Here is a 17,751-nt window from a genome sequence, read left to right on the forward strand (position 1 = left end):
TACAGGATTCTTCTTCTCCGGTGAAGATGCACGTCATTTTTATTTCTCTGTATTTGATGCAGATGATTTAAAAAAGGCTTTGGCTGAACAGGTCTCGGCTCAAACCTGCGGGAAATCTGCGTTCGCTTTGAAAAAACTCGTGAAATCCTGGAGGGACTGATTTATTCTGTGTAAAAGCACTTGAATAAAATGAAGAAATACTTGTTCTTTCTTGCCTTCACCTATTATTCTGAATGTACCTACCGAAATTCTCTGAGCTCGTTCTCCTCGTCTGCCGATTCAGCTCCTGAGCGTCGATGGCCTTATTTATTTGCTCAGTGCATCTAACCCTCGCAACCGTGTAAAATAAACACTGTATGGTTATTTATTTATCACCTAAAAAATACTCTATCTATGCTACCCTGTTATGAATTTCTAGATGAAAAATGTTGCTTTCCAGAAAAATAATAAAATGTGATTTTTTCCCAGAAGTCTTGGTGTTTTTTTTTTCTTACACAAATTTCAATGATGGAAAAAAAAGAGACAGATTCTGCATACGTACATATATATATTTATATTTAATTAAAATATTAACAATTAAATAGGACAATAAAACATAAATGAAAACAAAAAAAACGGCTCAATGAAAGACCGGAATCAGAGATGATATATGAAGACCCTCCAAAAAAATGTATTTCAGAATCTAGCAGGTGATCATGATGCATTATGTAACAAAATCAAGGACTTTTTCAGATTTTCTTTAGATTTTTTTCTCTCCATGGAATCCCTTCAGCACAAAGGAAGGAAGTGACATGGCACTGCAGAGCACTCTCGAGCACTGACCGAAGCGCTTCAGCGACTCTAATGTTCTAAACATGGTCTTTAATATCGATGCTGGAAAAAAAAAAATTATACACAGAAATTGCTGATGCAGGAATTGTCAGCTGCTCCAAATGAGGACCGCAGAAGAGATTTCGGATTTGTCAATTTCCGAAATGCTGATTAAACCGACACCGACTCTCCCAATGGAATTATTATCATGATTATTATTTTCCTAGAAACATGCTTTTAATGCTTCCGAGAACTTTAACAATATCGTCCTGCATCACTGAAATCCTGAATCGAAAAACATGTTACCAAAAACCTCTTTCTAGAAATGACATTTCTCTAGATCATCGCAGCCTGGCTAGTGCAAGCGGTTAGTTATGCCATGCCATGCCATGCGCCCCAATCACCACCAAAACCCCCCTTGTGTAAAAGTTTGGTCCTGACACCATGTGACTCGCGAGAGTCTCGGATATGGACGTGTTCTTGGCAAACAAAAATGACAGGTTCACACTTTTTAAAACACAAACACACATCATACAGTATATCACGTATCAGTATATACTCGGCTTCGAACGTCGACGAAGGCTTGTGCCCTTTGAACGTTTCAAGAGTACTTATTTTTTTTGTCCTTTATTTACTAGTTTAAGATCAGCACCATCGAGAAAGGCACATTCCACAGACAAGTCTCCTTTTATAGTGAATATTCGCCTCTACGTGTAAATAATAGCAATAATAATAATAATAATAATAATAATAATAATAATAATGTTAGAGTCCAGAGTTAAAGGCTTTAGTTCAAATCATTCATCATCAAAGTTACACAAATTCCACGAAGCCACTTTAATCCTGGTATTAGTTTGGACCTTTAAAGGGCAGGTTTGTAAAATCTGCTCACATTAAATCAGAAAAAAACAAACAAAAAAATAGTTGTATAAAAGAGAGTTGAAGATTAAAACTACAGCGATACCATGAGACGACACGACAACGTGATTCGGAAAGGAAAAAACAAACAAACAAAAAACCTTTAAAAAGAGAAAATAAACCTGGAGGTCAACAACAGTCTATTGCATTTGATCTGATTATTTTTAGACACTCCTCGTATAATATTAGATATTTTATATTCTCGTTATCTCTCATAGACTCTTGTTAGCAAAAATAAGTGGTGTGCATTACACAGATCCATTCTTTAAATATACAAATATACCTCTGCTCTGAATTTAAAAACGCTTTGGAGCCAAGGCATCCGTAAAGTCCAGCACGGAGAGGAGGGGTGGGGTTTTATTACATCACAGTTTGTGCCCAACCTCTCCACCCTCACGTGAAATGCCTCATTTAGCGGGCCCTAGCAAGTGTATCCGTGGCAACTTGAGAAGGTAAAAGGTGTGTACTACAGAGCGCTGTACCCCCTAATCACATGCCGTTTTACATCAAGCTTGTTTTTTCAAGTAAAAATCGAATGCTGGTAGTGCCAGAGAAGTACCGGGTTACGGTCGAACGGACGGGAGGTTTCACAGTGCCACACGCACCCAGGTCAAAAGACAATCAGCCCAATAACGTGTGCTTCCCCATTAAGGCAGGACTGGCTGAATGAGCTCTTAATGGTGTCTCGGTTTTGTCACGATTCCCTCATGGAGCATGCGGAGGTGAAGAGAGTGCAGGATGTGGTGCGAGAAGCGATCCTAACCGCAGAGACTTTCTTTTCAACTGCGTCTAAAGAGCCAGCTGTTCAAAGGCCATCTCATCAGCTTTGTTGACACGATTAAATATTAAAACTATACGATCCTTTCTGCTTTCTATCCTTAACTATAACAAACAACAGAAGATCCTGTTAAACTATCCAGCACAAAAAAATACTCCTTTTCTCTACTCTGAAGACGCTGAGATGATTTTACAGTAAAATGCTTCGTGTTTATTCATGACATCCTCAATAAACAGTAATAAATAATAAGTGTACCAGAAAATCAAACTGCTTTAGGTAACCCTGTCTGTACGTGGTAAGATCACCGTGATGTAATGGGATCTTTTGATCGTGGACTCATTCGAAAAGGTTTTGAACATCTGGCTCACGGACATCATCGTGAAACATCTGAGCAGTTTAACTGGCTATGACTGTCCTAGGTGCGGTATCCCGAACCTCCTCACGGCTCTTTAGCTCGGCGCCCGCATCTGAGACGGAGCGAAACACTCCCTCTATATAAATATCTGCTTAAAACGAACAAAATCAGAGAATAGTGAACGAGGCTCTCCGATTCCCCGAATGAAAGCACCGCACTTCTTAGCACCCGGGCGAAATTAGCCCCGTCCGTCTGAGGATATAGAGTCATATCGAACGATTAAGTGCAGTAATATGGTCATCGTTCCTCAAGCACTCTTTGTACCGACACACATCTGGACAGGAGATTAGCAGCTACACTGGTTTGCATCTGTATGTGGCTTTGAGGATAAAGATGCAGTGGACAAAGCTGATGCTTAAGGACAAACGAGGTCAAGTAGTAAACAGCCCTTAATGGGTCCAGGGAAAGAAAAAAAAGAAAAGAAATCATGCCATCCTGTCTACTGAGGCGCCGTCGCTCGGACTGCAGATTCTTGTTGAAAAGTGGCGGATGCTAGCAGATACGATTAAATAAATAAAAACGGCCAGGATCAATATTTTGGTGGAACCAAAATGCTTATAGTCACAAGGCATGTGTGACGGAAACTGTCCGACATTCAGCAGCCTCCAGGTCCACGGTACGTCAACACCTGACCATCACAGCCACATGAGCTGGCTGGACATCCAATTATAGATTTATTCCCTCTTTCCTGTTATAATCCTCTCCACTCTTCTCTTCAGGCTTCTTTCTCCACTAGGTGTTGGATTGTGTCTGTGGGGATTAGTGATCATTCTGCTAGTGAGATCAGACACTGATATTGTAAGAGTGAGGAGGTCTGGGGTTCAGACTGTGTTTCAGTGGGGTTGAGTCAAGAGTCAGGAGCTCTGTACGAGTTCTTCCACCACAACCTTAACCTCTACACCATGTCTTCATGGAGCTCTGTGCACAGGGGCATCGTCATGCTGGAACAGGGTTCCAGTCTCTTGTAAAGCTACAGAGATGTTTCCATACAATTGTGTGGAAGAAGCTCATATGGTTGTGATGGTCAGGGGTGCACATACTTTTGGCCATATAGTGTAGTATAAATCAGTGCTATCTGGTGCCCAACAGGTTTGATTTGCACGGTCAGAATTTTGGCCCAGCGATTTAAAAAAAACTCCTAAAAAGTAGCTGAGGTGGGTTTGTAGCTGAATCGCTGTGCACTCATCATGGTGGCAGTATGTGCTTTCGTCTGCTGGGGAGGAAGTGAGAAAGCAAGAAAGACATGCTCTATGTTAAGTGCAGCGTACTCATCACTACCTAAGTTCTTTTTGCTCATATGTTTTAAAAAATAAAGTCACTTCTAAAACACTGCTTTAAGGAGCGCAGTGAGGTGGAACAGCGTGAAAACCTTCGGCTGGGACGATGTCGGGTAGGAAGGCGTTTCCAGGCACTTTGTCTCGAATCCCTGTGAATACACGAGTGACTCTTCACCCACTACACCCGATACGTTTGACCCCTCCGTAATGTGTAGAAAGGAACAACACTAGAAGCGATATAGATATTCGCAACCATGTGAATAAAACCAGCACTTCGTTGAGAAAACGCTGTTTTAGCAAAAGTGTGTTATACTTATTCAGTACCTGGTAAAGGCAGCAACAATGACAACAACAAACACACGCAACACTCGAAGGGGAAACCTTCCATCGACCAAGGGTCAGGTTTTAAACGGACGTCCGGCGGTTGCACTTTAGGCTATAATGCAGTTCTGATCTAATATATCACTCCACACAGAACAGGAAGTGTTTTTTCCCCCGCACGTGTCCGAGTCTTACCTAAAGTTACTTCTGAACCTTGTTTAAGACACATAAAGAGCAGAAATGGAAACCGAGACGAAAAAACGTCCCCTGTTGATAATTATTTCAAAATACGAGTATCATTAAGCCGTTATTCATCATTATTAAAACTCTACCACATGGATATGGATCAAGCCAAAATATTCCTACTGGTTTCATTGGTTAGAATAGAACACAGCGTCCTTTGGCAATGACCTAGCATCACTTTCCCTCTCAGTTCCAGTCCACTAATCTGACTGGACAGGCAGCGGTCAACAGTGCTGATGTCCGATAAAACAGCAGCAGTGGGATATTTTACTGTCGTCTATCCTGGATTTGTTGGGAACTTTCTTTACATTTTCTAAACAACAACAACAACAACAACAACAACAACTACAAAAAAACAGAACCCTAAAATATTTGGCTAGAATCGTACTGCATGTCCGTTACTGGATAATAAATGTGTCTGTTGTATCAAACTGCTGGGATTATTCAGTTCTTTAACACCACACCGCCCTTTTGTAGTCTTCCTCTCATCCGTTTCATGAGAGTGAAATAATTTGATCTTTATATCTGATATCAATTCGCAGAAAGCTAATCTGACGTGTAATTAAAGGTTAAAAGATCTGCACGTGGTTAAAAAGAGTGAGAGAGACAGACAGACAGACAGATAAAACTCGATGCTAATAAATAAGTGTACAAATGCCATACCTTACTCAGGGCTCATAGATCTACACAAGAAAAGGAAAGAAGTCGGCTAGTAGAAAAGCCTGGCTGATTTTCTCTCTTGTTTTTTTGAACTATTCTATTGCATAACAGAGTTAATTCCCACCCCTCCCCTTTGCTGTAGTTGTGTTTGGTTCGGTTTAGCAGCAGAGCGACCCGGGACTTGGCGGGAGTAGGCTTCAGTGCATGGTGTCATGTGAGTGACAGGTGAGGAGGAGAAGGAGGAGGATGAAGGGCTAGGCAAAGTACATGGTCCTCAGAGTGTCATGGTGAATCTGCACAGCTTTGGCCAGGGCTTGGGGATCACGACCATTACTCTGTCCTGACACATGACTGCCCTCCGCACTGAGAGAGAGAGAGAGAGACAGAGAAATAATCAAATCAATCAATCAGTGGCTTGACAGTGAGTATAGTGCACATCGCATAGCCAGGAGTTTCAGTGAGAATAGATTTCTGGGGCTAGTGAAGATAAAGAAATGAATAAATTCTGGGTACAGAAGCTGGACTCCCACATGCTCATGTCAACACGAGTGGAATCGGAGCGGAGCAACTTTTATACAGGAGCTTCATTCATCATGCCAGAGAATAGATTATATCTGAATATTTTTGTTGTTCCTAGAAATAGACGACTTTATTTCTGCTGCATATCTGATTTATATTACAGCAGTTAAATTATCAGACAAATCCCTAGTTTGTTTGTTTTTTAGTAGGAACACTGGCTTCTGTATTCTACTCTTCTTCTTTCGGCTTTTCCCTTCCTCTCTCCACCTATCCCTATGTTCTGCATCCTCAACACTCGCACCCACAAGCTTCATATCCTCATTTATTACATCCATATACAGTACCTCCTCTTTGGCCTTCCTCTTTGCCTCCTGCCTGGCAGCTCCATGTCCAACATTCTCCTACCAATATACACTCACTAACCACTTAATTAGGAACTAAGTGACTCCTTCACTGCAGTCTTACATTCAGTGCTTCCTGCATAAGAGTTTCCATCCTATGTGATAAACGCCACTTACCTGTCATGCTCCTTGTCGACCAGGTGGTAGCGAGCACGGAAGGCCACTAGGTGGGCATAATAGGCAGGCGCTGGGATGGAGACGGAGCGGGTGCAGCGTACGTAGGTGTGGCACAGCTGGTAGGTGAGCAGCTGGAACTCGTCGGCTGTGAAACAGTTGTCGTCCCACAGCACGTGGTAGTGTGAGGGCCGGCTCGTGCCCTGGAGACACCCAGAACAAAACAGCAGCTTGGAGTTAAGGAGGTGATCCGAAAGACTGTGTGCTGCTAATCACCACAAATATAATATGTTTCATGTACAAGTGTTGAGACATCTGTGTGTGTGTGTTCATGGTCAAGCTGAGCTTTTGGACACAGATGGCTTTGGCATTATCTGGATCTCTGGTGAACACTTTTTTGTTGTACCACTTGGGGGCGCCTTGTGTTTATTTGAATGTCCATGCTTGCTGATTCTGCTCATCATCATCACCATCATCAGTGGCACCAATATCATCATCACACCATCACTATCATCACCATCATCAGTGGCACCAATATCATCACACCATCACTATCATCACCATCATCAGTGGCACCAATATCATCACACCATCACTATCATCACCATCATCAGTGGCACCAATATCATCACACCATCACTATCATCACCATCATCAGTGGCACCAATATCATCATCACACCATCATCACCAATATCATCACACCATCACTATCATTACCATAATCACCACCACATCACACCATAATCACCAACCATCAACACCTTAACTATCACCATCACACCATCATTACACCATCACCACCTTCACTATCATCATCACCATCATCACAATCACACCATCACTACACCATCACTATGATCACCTTCACCACCACCAACCATCATCATCATCACACCATCACTATAATCACCTTCACCACCACCGTATTCATCATCATAACACCAAATGAGCAAATATCTTTTGAAAGTATGGCATATAGTCTGTCCATTACACTTTCCTCCATTCTAGAACCTGATCAGAGTTTCATTAAAGCTGACTGATGATCTCAACACTTTGTGAGTTTACCTGAATTCCAGCATGACTGCAGAGGTAAAAGTCAAACTCATAGGGATGGGTGATGTCCGTGTCAACTGTAGTGCCGGCAGGAATGTTTCCACTCCGTCCAACCTGAGAGAGCAGAGTGCAGGATGAGCAGAATGAAAGAAGAGAAGAAGGAATGACAAAATGATCAGTATGAAAATGAGAAAAGCCCAACCATGTTTTTTAGAAAGAAGCAAGCTTGTTCTCACCCTCTCGTTACGGTCAGCGCAGAAAAGGCGTGTGTGGTGGCGTTTTTGCACGACAATGTAAGTGATGCCTGGTTGATATTCTCTCTCCAGACTTATACAGGCTTCCCGAATGGCCAGCAGCTCGTAATACAGCACCTGAATAACAGACCATGTGTTATTAGCACTGGGAGCTACGTTTGCATTGCGCTCTGCTATACTGCTTAATCATTTTACGTTCCTGTCTGAAAAATGGGCAGAAAATCGGAATCCTGACCTGTCGGAATTGCCCCTCGGACACTCCGTCTCTGTAAAAGATGAGGCGCGTGGGTTTGTAACGTGTGGACTTGTAGAACTGGATGAGTAGCTCTCGGACCATGGAGGCCAGGTCCTGGATGACCTCCTGCCTGGGTCTCTGCACACGCACTGTGGCACAGTAGCGGCTCGGGTGGGCGTCCATGCTGCCTACCACCTACACACACACACACGGTTATTTAGGTTTGCATCTTCTATGTTTTTTTAACTTGAAATGTCTATATGTGAAGCAGGAATAGGAAGCAGATAAAGGAAATAAATTGTCTAATTAAAACAGAATGCTTTGAAATAATGATGAGACCGGTATATGATCCACTGTTTCCATGGCTACATCCATATAGTTGCATACTATAAATCACGTGCCTATAAGCGTGTGTGTGTGAGAGAGAGAGAGAGAGAGAGAGAGACAGAGACAGAGAGTAAAAGAGTGTGTGTGTGTGTGTGAGAGAATGAGTGAGTGAGTGTGAGAGAGAGAGAGAGAGAGAGAGAGAGAGACAGAGAGTAAAAGAGTGTGTGTGTGTGTGTGTGTGAGAATGAGTGAGTGAGTGTGAGAGAGAGAGAGAGAGAGAGAGAGAGAGAGTGTAAGAGAGAGGGGAACTGGAAGGTTTTCTCACTGCAGCGATGGAGGGCTTCTTGCCGTCTCCTGCAGGTGGATGAGTGACATCAGCTCCTAGGAAGATGACCGGCTGCTGGAAGACGGACGGACTGAAAGAGAAGAAATGAAGAGGAATGAATTGATGTGTGCTGAATGTACACTCCAGCTCATGTTACAGAATAAACCGTGTTCCAGACCGTTGATGAGGAACCAGGATGTTGTTGATGCCACCGAGCTTGACGTTGATCTTAAGGCAGAGGTTGGAGAGAGTCTGTGGTGATGTCTTCACCACGTTCTTCACCTGCACGCACTGAGTGGCCATTCCCAGCAGAGTGTCTCCAACACGCTTCACCTCCGCTGCACAAAAACACACACCCATATAAACATGCTGGCATTCATGTGGTGCTTTTCAGAGCACGCCTCACCTGTCCAAGCAGAAAACTGTAACTAAAAATGAACTTCACTTCATACAGTGAACAACTGGGTGCTAAAAAGTTTGTCTGAGTAACTAGCCATACTGTTATGTAAGAAAACTGATTTAAAAGGCTACCCAGAAAAAAAAGGAATGTATCCGATCCAACAGACGAGCTACTGTTACTCAAATGTCTGAAGAAGTTAATGCTGGTTCTGATAGAAAGGGGTCAGAATACACAGTGCAGGACAGTTTGTTGTGTTTTGGCAGCAAAAAGGGGACCAACACAATATCAGGCAGGTGGTCATAATGTTATGCCTGGTCGGTGTATATTTAGACTGAATAGTAGCAAGCAGTGAATGTTAAATTCCTAAACTAACGGTGAGTAAATGTATGAAGTCAGTGACCGGAGTGAGTGAAACATTCTGTTTTACTCAGAACTGGTCAGTGACACATACGCATGGAACGTTTTTAAATAATTATACGTGGCAATGTTTTTTGCCAAACAGCTGTTAATGTAGTTCATTCTTGGCACTTCATATGATTAGAGTGTTTATTTTAAACAGTAGTTGTGACTAGGATTTAGTTTATTACATTACAAATAAATTGCATATAGATATACAGTATAATTATTGTTCTATATGCAATCGGTCAAGAGACCTCAATTTCTTGTGCAGGTTAATTTTCCTTTACACCATTATCTTGACACTCTTATCCAGAGCTTACATTTATCTCATTGACACACTTGAGCAGTTATGGGTTTTGCTCAGGAGCCCAAGCAGGGGCAGCTTGGTGGTCAAAGACGGTCATGTGTTTATTGGAGGTCTTTACCATAGACGGGCGTTTTCCCGGGCAGGATGACGATGATGAGCTGCAGGCCAGCATAGGTGTTCTTCAGGTGTCTGAACATGGGCTCTACACTGTCTGCTCCCTGAGCGTACTTGCAGAAGCAAGGCTGGCCCTGGATAGGCATCCCAGCGTCTTTTGAAATCTTACGCAGCTGATCGGTAAAGCTTCTGCACCAGAAACAGGGAGAAAAGAAAAAACTTAATGTGACACAGTGGCTCAGAAATTGAATTTCAGAGAAAGGGAAGGAAGCGCAAAGAGAGAAGAAGAGACGGAGGAGAGAAACCGTACTTGAGGATCTCCTCTCGGCACTGTCTCTGAGTGGCGAAGCAAGCGATGGCCCAGATTTTGATTTCTACCCCAGTGTGGAACTGCTTCCCTCTCATGTCCCATACACCGTGGCTTGGAGTGGCCACTGTGCGATTCTAAACACACACACACACACAAAGACACACAAACACACGGGTTAACACACGGGTCCTGAGCAAACATTCACTATCAGAACAGATGCTCTAGAGTTCATAGATTAACTGCACACAATCTCATAATATACTGGTATTACTATTTACTGTAAAGCTCCATAGTGACAGACACATAATGAGGAGGAATAACACCGAAAATAGAAATATTCATATATTCAGAACATAATATCTAATTAAATTTAAGTTTTATGCAGGGATTATTGCACGATCTGGGGAAAATGGTTCATTGTTTGTGTTTTCAGCAGTGAACAAACCTCAAACCAAAATCATGCAGAGAAAAACGATGCACTGCCAGCAGATCCAAACAGCAATTAATACAGAGATAAAGTAGACACAAGTTCATTTTATCACACTGCATATATCCTACACAAAGCCGGACAAACTGTGACTAAATCCGGCAAAATCAAAACAAGCAACCCACTCAAAAACACACACACACACACACACACACACACACACACACACAAGCTACATGATTGAAAGGAGAGAAGATACCAGGAAGTGTTCAGAGCTCACCCTGCCGCCGTACTGCAGCATGGGGGCAGGCAATACGCGGCCGGTCACCTCAGCCATCTCGTCCCTCACGCGGAACTGAAACTCCTGCACAAAGGGGTCAGCCTCATAGTTCGCACTGCGCACCTGCGGCAGGGAGAGACAGAGCGAGAAAGATAAGCAACAAGTCTTTGTATTCTAGAGTTCAGTTTCAAGCTAATGTTTTTTTCATGTGTGTATTTAAAAGAAGGAGAAAAAAGACCGAGCAAATGCTCTCCTTTTCTCAGAGTGCTGGATGACCAGAGTGTGATGTGACACTCACCAGTCGGCTGATCTCCTCCTGCCTGTCCGGCGCTGATCGAGCCGTGGCTTTAATCATGGTGGACGTTTGGTTATCGGTCAGTTTCTTAATGCAGCGCTGCCCAGCTACGATATTACACACCTGAAGAAAAAAAATTAATATTTATGGTCACTCTGATACGAGGAGAAACATAAAAGAAGCACTGGGATGGTAAACATATGCAGGATGAATGGCATCTAATGAGCAGAAGATTAGGGACAGAAGATTATAGAATACTTTATAGAATACTACCTAAAATCGTCTCCTAATAAACTAATACATCCATATCTAATACCATGTTACACTTATTTACACATTACCAAAGTAAAATAATTGAGAATTCTGAGCAGTAATTGTGTTACAGCACTACAGAGCAGGGGTTACAGTGTGTTAATCGTGTAATAATATAAACATATTTATAATAACTAGATGGATGAACGATGATATCTTGACAGATCCTGCTAAACACTTAAATATCACAGAGCTTGTACATGATGCTAAAATATTGATATTGATATGATATTGTGGGGATGTGGTAGTTTAGTGGTCAAGGTGTTGGACTGCTAATCATAAGGTTGTGAGTTCTCAGGTCTATCAAGTGGCCATTGCTGGGCCCCTGAGGACCTTAATCCTCAGTTACACAGCTGCATAAAACAAAATAAAAATGTAAGTTGCTCTGGATAAGGGTAGTTGCTATGCTGTCCTAATTGGTTGCTAGGTTGTTACCATGCTAACCAAGTTGGTTGCTATGACTGTTAGGTCGGTGTTATGCTATCCTAGTTGGTTGCTAGGGTGTTGCTATGCTATCCTAGTTGGTTGCTAAGGTCTTGCTAGTTATCCTGTTTGGTTGCTAGGGTGTTACTATGCTATCCTAGTTGGTTGCTAGGGTGTTGCTAGCTATCCTAGATGGTTGCTAGGGTGTTGCTAGCTATCCTAGATGGTTGCTAGGGTGTTGCTATGCTATCCTTTTTGGTTGCTAGGGTGTTGCTAACTATCCTAGTTGGTTGCTAGGGTGTTGCTATGCTATCCTTTTTGGTTGTTAGGGTGTTGCTAACTATCCTAGTTGGTTGCTAGGGTGTTGCTATGCTATCCTATTTGGTTGCTAGGCTGTTGCTAGCTATCCTAGTTGGTTGCTAAGGTGTTGCTATGCTATCCTATTTGGTTGCTAGGCTGTTGCTAGCTATCCTAGTTGGTTGCTAGGGTGTTGCTATGCTATCCTAGTTGGTTGCTAAGGTGTTGCTATGCTATCCTATTTGGTTGCTAGGGTGTTGCTACAGTAACATTTCAAGTGGTTACTAAAAGTGTTGTTAGGATATTCCAGTATTTAGTATTTTCCTGGGTGTTGCCTGACTCCTGACTCCTGACATCCTTTATAATCATCATGTTTCGTGTGTACAGCTCCTCGGGTTTGGGGCCTGAGTTCTGACTTAAAATAAAAACACCCCAAAGTCTTCCTTATAGAATAACAATTATTTCAGAGCATTCCTTTATTATCAAAAGCACCTCGTTCTCTTACAGGATCTATAACTCTGATGAATTTTGTGTTTCTAAATCAGAAACTCATTTTTAACTATAATCAGAAGAAAATGATGAAGAATATGATGTTGGCTCTGTCAAGCTGGTGCAATAACAGACTGGTTTATTTCTCCATGTCTGTTCAGGAGGACTCTGAAACAGAAGGAAGCTTTGTTTGTTCTTTTTCTTTTTTAAATTTTTAGGGTTTTAATGCTGGGGTCTATAAAGAGTGCAGGGCTGATTTCTCCCACTGCTTCCTTCAAGGCTCAAGAAGAAGAAACATTCACATCCATCTCATGAAGAGCTCCTACAGTACTACAGTGCAGAGAGATCCACCTGATCAATTAAACTATTAATCAGGGGAAAGGAGAGTGGTGCTCACCTCCAGGGGCAGATATGTGTGTTTCTGCTCCTGGCCCACCTGCAGGCAGGGCAAGTGGGGATATTTGAGCTGCAGGTTGTATTTCTCGCGGAAGTACTGCGCCACTGTTCTCTCCACAGTCTGTCCATTCTCCAGTTGCAGTGGAAACCTGAGAGAGAACTTTAGACGTTAGAAGCTAGTAAGGAACCTTCACGAAAGATAATTAGCATCTTCTAAGATATTTTGGATTTTCAATATGCTAAATAAAGTTGAAAATAAACAAAGAAAGCTGTAAAAAGTCTAGAGTCTTAAAGCTGCCACTGCTCAGGGCTCCATTTACTCACGTTTGGTGGGTCGCAGGCCGGCGGGTGACGTTACACACCCTGTACTTCCTCCTCATGGTGCCGCAGTGAGTTACCTCCACCTTCAGACCTGAGCAACAAGACCAGAGATTCAAAATAAGATTTATCATCTTGCTTCAGATTGAATACATTTTTATTTATTGGAGATCCTTTTTTTACACACAGAAGCAGGAACTGAAAAATAAAGTAGTTGGTGAGTTAACTTTCTTAAGGTTAGCTTTATTATATCTATATCTACATGATATTCTATCATATCTTTATTATAGAGTCTACACGGTGTGGCGAGTTCGGAATGATTTATATAAATCTGTAATAATAAAACAAACAATAGCCTAGAATCTGACTAAGCAATTAATCAACTGAGAGTTTACAACATGGAAGGAAAATAAGATTTCTCAAAAGAGCTGCTTCACAGAAACAGATGTAGAAGATAAAGCTGCATACTTCACTACAGGTTCTTCTACACATCACTCGGAGACGGATGCAGAAGTAAGGAATGTAAGGAGGACGCTCGGAAAAACAAGCCGGATGATGAACGGGAAGGACTTCGTATGGAAAGAGGTATCTGACCAGTGTAGCTGATCTCACGGTCTTCTCTTTATTTCTAGTATTCAAATTTTCATATTTGAAACCTGTGTGTGTGAAATCTGAACTGTCTGAACATGGGGGTCAACTGGAGACTGTACCTTTGATTTCTTTGGTGAATTTGACTCTGTGAGAGTCGGTCAGAGGGCGTGGCTGCTCGTCGATGTTGTGGATGTCCAGAACCTCGCACATGAATTGGATGACCGGCTGGGCTTTGTAGAACGCAGTAGCAGACACTACAGCCAGGAAAAACAAATAAATAAGTTCCACTTCACACCACACCGCATGCTTATGGAGTATACACCGATCAGGCATAACATTATGACCACCTGCCTAATATCATGTTGGTCCACCTTTTGCTGCCAAAACAGCCCTGACCCGTCCTGCACTGTGTATTCTGACCCCCTTCTATCAGAACCAGCATTAACTTCTTCAGCAGTTTGATCAACAGTAGCTCGTCTGTTGGATCGGATCACACGGGCCAGCCTTCACTCCCCACGTACATCAATGAGCCTTGACCGCCCATGACCCTGTCTCCGGTTCACCACTCTTCCTTCCTTGGACCACTTTTGATAGATACTGACCACTGCAGACCGGGAACATCCCACAAGAGCTGCAGTTTTGGAGATGCTCTGATCCAGTGGTCTAGCCATCACAATTTGGACCTTCATCAAACTCGCTCAAATCCTTACACTTGTCCATTTTTCCTGCTTCTAACATCAATTTTGAGGACAAAATGTTCACTTGCTGCCTAATATATCCCACCCACTAACAGGGGCCATGATGAGGAGATACTCAGTCTTATTCACTTCACCGGTCACTGCTCACAATGTTATACCTGATCAGTGTATTTCGACTGGATTCTGCATTGCCTATACATGAATCCTAATTCCCTAGGAATGCTGCACCAACCGTCTATGTTCAGCATCATCTTCCACATAGCTGGCCTCACTGATTGGTGGAACCCAAACCACACCTCCCTGCCTCCACCCAGCGGGTGATCATAGCCTTCAGGAGAGGAGAAGAAGGACCGGCCTACTGGTGTGTACCTAAAACAAAAATAAAGTCACACACACACACACTTTTAGACTTGCTGAACATTTGGTTTTAATCTTTCATAGCTTGAGAAGCCTGACATGTGGTTGACCTCATGGAGGGCAGGTGGCGCAGCACCACGTCTACGGCGTGCACAGGGTTGGTGCTGATTGGCTTGTCCAGCTCCAGAGGCTCAGCCGTACTCCGTCCAGTCAGGACCTCGTGCAGCATGTGCCAACTAACCAGCGACACGAACTTCATTGAGACTTTAAAGGGTCGGTCCTTGCCTCCTTCTCCAGGCAAGGTCACATCTAGGTCCACCTGCACAAAGCAGAAAAATGAAAGCACTGATTAGGTTAGATTAGGTTAGATTAAACTCAAACCCTGTTCCAGCATGACGCTGCCCCTGTACACAAAGCAAAGAGCTCCATGAACACATGGTGTGTTAAGGATGGAGCGGAAAAACTGGAGTGTCCTGCATAAAGAACATTCAACCCCACTGAACACCTCTGGGATGAACTGGAACACCGACTGATCCCCAGACCTCCTCACTCTCACATCATCAGTGTCTGATCTCACTAATGCTCTTATAGCTGAATGATCACTAATCCCCACAGACACAATCCTGACATTTTTTTTGTATCTGGGTTATAAAATCTTGATAAGATTTTAACCGCATAAATTTCCACGGTAGTCAAACGTACCTCCGGTTGGTCAGGCTGAGATTGGACAGCTGTAACGTGTGTTAATATGCAAATCAACACACAACATTACACTCAAACCCCGACCTCGGATACTGCTCCTCGTTTTTAGCTTGTATAATTAACATTAAAAAATTGCTTTTGTTCTCATGTCATTTTATAAATGCATTAGCATTCACTGAGCATGTGAGTCTTTTATTTTTTATTTTTATGCATTTACAACTAGTGATCAGATTTAAATCGGTTGCAAATGTGTCTCGGGTGGATTTAGCCTTTTATGCGGATGAATATGATCAAATGATGATATTTATGAAGTTTATGCATCTTAAATTTCAGGATTACTACATAAAACTGGGGCTCAGACTTTTGGAACCCATTGTAGTGTGTGTCTGTGTGTGTGTGTGTGTGTGTGTGTCTTACTCCTCCTGCAGCAACTGGTAGTGGGTGTGCTGTGTACAAGCTCTTCTTGCCATCATACACCGGCCTTCTGTCTCCAAAGATGGTCACTTTAAAATGCTGCACCATGGAGTCCACCACCTCCCTAGATTATCGAGAGACAAAATGAACATGTTCATCATCATCATCATCATCATCATCATCATCATCATCACTTTAGGCATCAGAGCTAGAAATACCCAAGCGCTTTGTGCTGGAACCCGTTTGGCACATTTCTTTGGCAAAGAGTCAGAAATACAGATACGTCTTATACTGATGAACGATTTGTACGCACCTGTTGACACGGCGTGGACATCTCTCTGGCTTGATGCCCACCTCGTACAGGTAGACGTCCATTTTTGGGATGTCCACCTGAAAGCAGTTGGCCAGCAGCTTGATGGGTTTGCCCATGGTGCCATAGCCAGGCCTGCGTGGCACGGAGAACAGGGGCGTAGCCCCAACGGCTTCTGCACACACACACACGCGCATGTACACACACACAAAATGTTGGCATTTATGAAACCTAAATATTTTATATATAAAATGATAGTAGATCTAATCGATCCAAAAGTGCTTGTTTCTGGAAGCCCTTACACAGTGTCACTGTGTTGATTGCTTTCTTTCAGTTTTCTGTTAGCTACACACTCCCACCTTTTCTATCCTTTGGTATTCTGTTATACCCAAAATCTCTTTAAAGCTTCATTAAAAAAGTATCATGTCCTTGGTAGGAGTTTTTCCAAAGATTGTTTCAGCAGCTAATCAAACAGTGAAGCACGGTGGTGGAAGCATCATACTGTGGAGATGTTTCCTATCATAAGAACAGAGACTCAGCTATGTGGTGCAGCTCCTCTGGATCAGAGAGGGTTTAAGGGCCTTACTCAGGGGCCCAACACTCTCCACCACGTCCATTATCATGTGGGGTTTAATTATTTATACAAGCACGTTATTATAGTGCTTCATTTTCCATTAAAATATTTCCAACATTAATCCAATATCGGTTACAGATTTAGAGTTTTTAATGTTTTGTTTCAGTGTGATATCTGCAATTCAGCAGCGAGAGAAACACACACACACACACACACACACACACACACACACCATACAAAGCCTACATTTTCCAATCACACTATCTCACACACACACTTACTTCATGGTGATTAGAAAGTGTGGGTTGTGTACGTTGTGTCTGCTGTCTGTTACGCTGGGGTATAAAATGAACCTTGGTCAGATCCAGTGCACGCTTTTCGAGCAGCGAGGTCAGCAGTGTGTGTGTGTGTGTGTGTGTGTGTGTCTGAATTCTCCTTCAGCTTTGTGTATTCACACCCAGCAGAACAGACTCATTGTGTTCATCACTCTGCTCTTCTGCTGTTTTACTTCCCTTGCCAACAGACTTCTTCTAACCTGAGGTACATCCCATTCCTCTAAATCCAGCCTGAGGTGAGAAAACAAAGACGTTTAGGATTATTATCCTCCATCAAATCTTGTTCGAGTTTTATGGAGTTTTGTGGGCGGGGCTGAATGCTAATGAGCTGTGTCGGGAAGTGCATGTTAG

At 42.7% G+C, this 17,751-nt stretch overlaps 1 protein-coding gene across 3 annotated transcripts in view; it reads right to left on the bottom strand.

The window, feature by feature from the left end:
* Positions 1-538: 538 nt before the first annotated feature.
* The window catches only part of ago3b (argonaute RISC catalytic component 3b), a 26,419-nt gene continuing 9,206 nt past the window's right edge, over positions 539-17,751 (bottom strand). Inside the window, exons 2-20 of one of the 3 annotated variants that reach the window (XM_058404564.1) lie at positions 17,347-17,631; positions 16,495-16,666; positions 16,185-16,305; positions 15,176-15,384; positions 14,941-15,077; positions 14,130-14,264; positions 13,426-13,513; positions 13,103-13,250; positions 11,188-11,307; positions 10,869-11,012; positions 10,183-10,316; positions 9,877-10,061; positions 8,831-8,990; positions 8,653-8,743; positions 8,001-8,195; positions 7,748-7,882; positions 7,524-7,625; positions 6,460-6,659; positions 539-5,785 (exon numbers count right to left, since the gene is read on the bottom strand). In XM_058404564.1, coding sequence (XP_058260547.1) covers positions 5,677-5,785; positions 6,460-6,659; positions 7,524-7,625; positions 7,748-7,882; positions 8,001-8,195; positions 8,653-8,743; positions 8,831-8,990; positions 9,877-10,061; positions 10,183-10,316; positions 10,869-11,012; positions 11,188-11,307; positions 13,103-13,250; positions 13,426-13,513; positions 14,130-14,264; positions 14,941-15,077; positions 15,176-15,384; positions 16,185-16,305; positions 16,495-16,610 — 2,529 coding nt within the window. In that variant the 5' untranslated portion in view covers positions 16,611-16,666; positions 17,347-17,631 and the 3' untranslated portion in view covers positions 539-5,676. The remainder of the gene's footprint in view (positions 5,786-6,459; positions 6,660-7,523; positions 7,626-7,747; positions 7,883-8,000; positions 8,196-8,652; positions 8,744-8,830; positions 8,991-9,876; positions 10,062-10,182; positions 10,317-10,868; positions 11,013-11,187; positions 11,308-13,102; positions 13,251-13,425; positions 13,514-14,129; positions 14,265-14,940; positions 15,078-15,175; positions 15,385-16,184; positions 16,306-16,494; positions 16,667-17,346; positions 17,632-17,751) is intronic. The other 2 variants (XM_058404563.1, XM_058404562.1) reach the window with 2 other exon arrangements.

Source organism: Hemibagrus wyckioides, linkage group LG12, assembly GCF_019097595.1.
Source record: "Hemibagrus wyckioides isolate EC202008001 linkage group LG12, SWU_Hwy_1.0, whole genome shotgun sequence".
NCBI lineage: Eukaryota > Metazoa > Chordata > Actinopteri > Siluriformes > Bagridae > Hemibagrus > Hemibagrus wyckioides.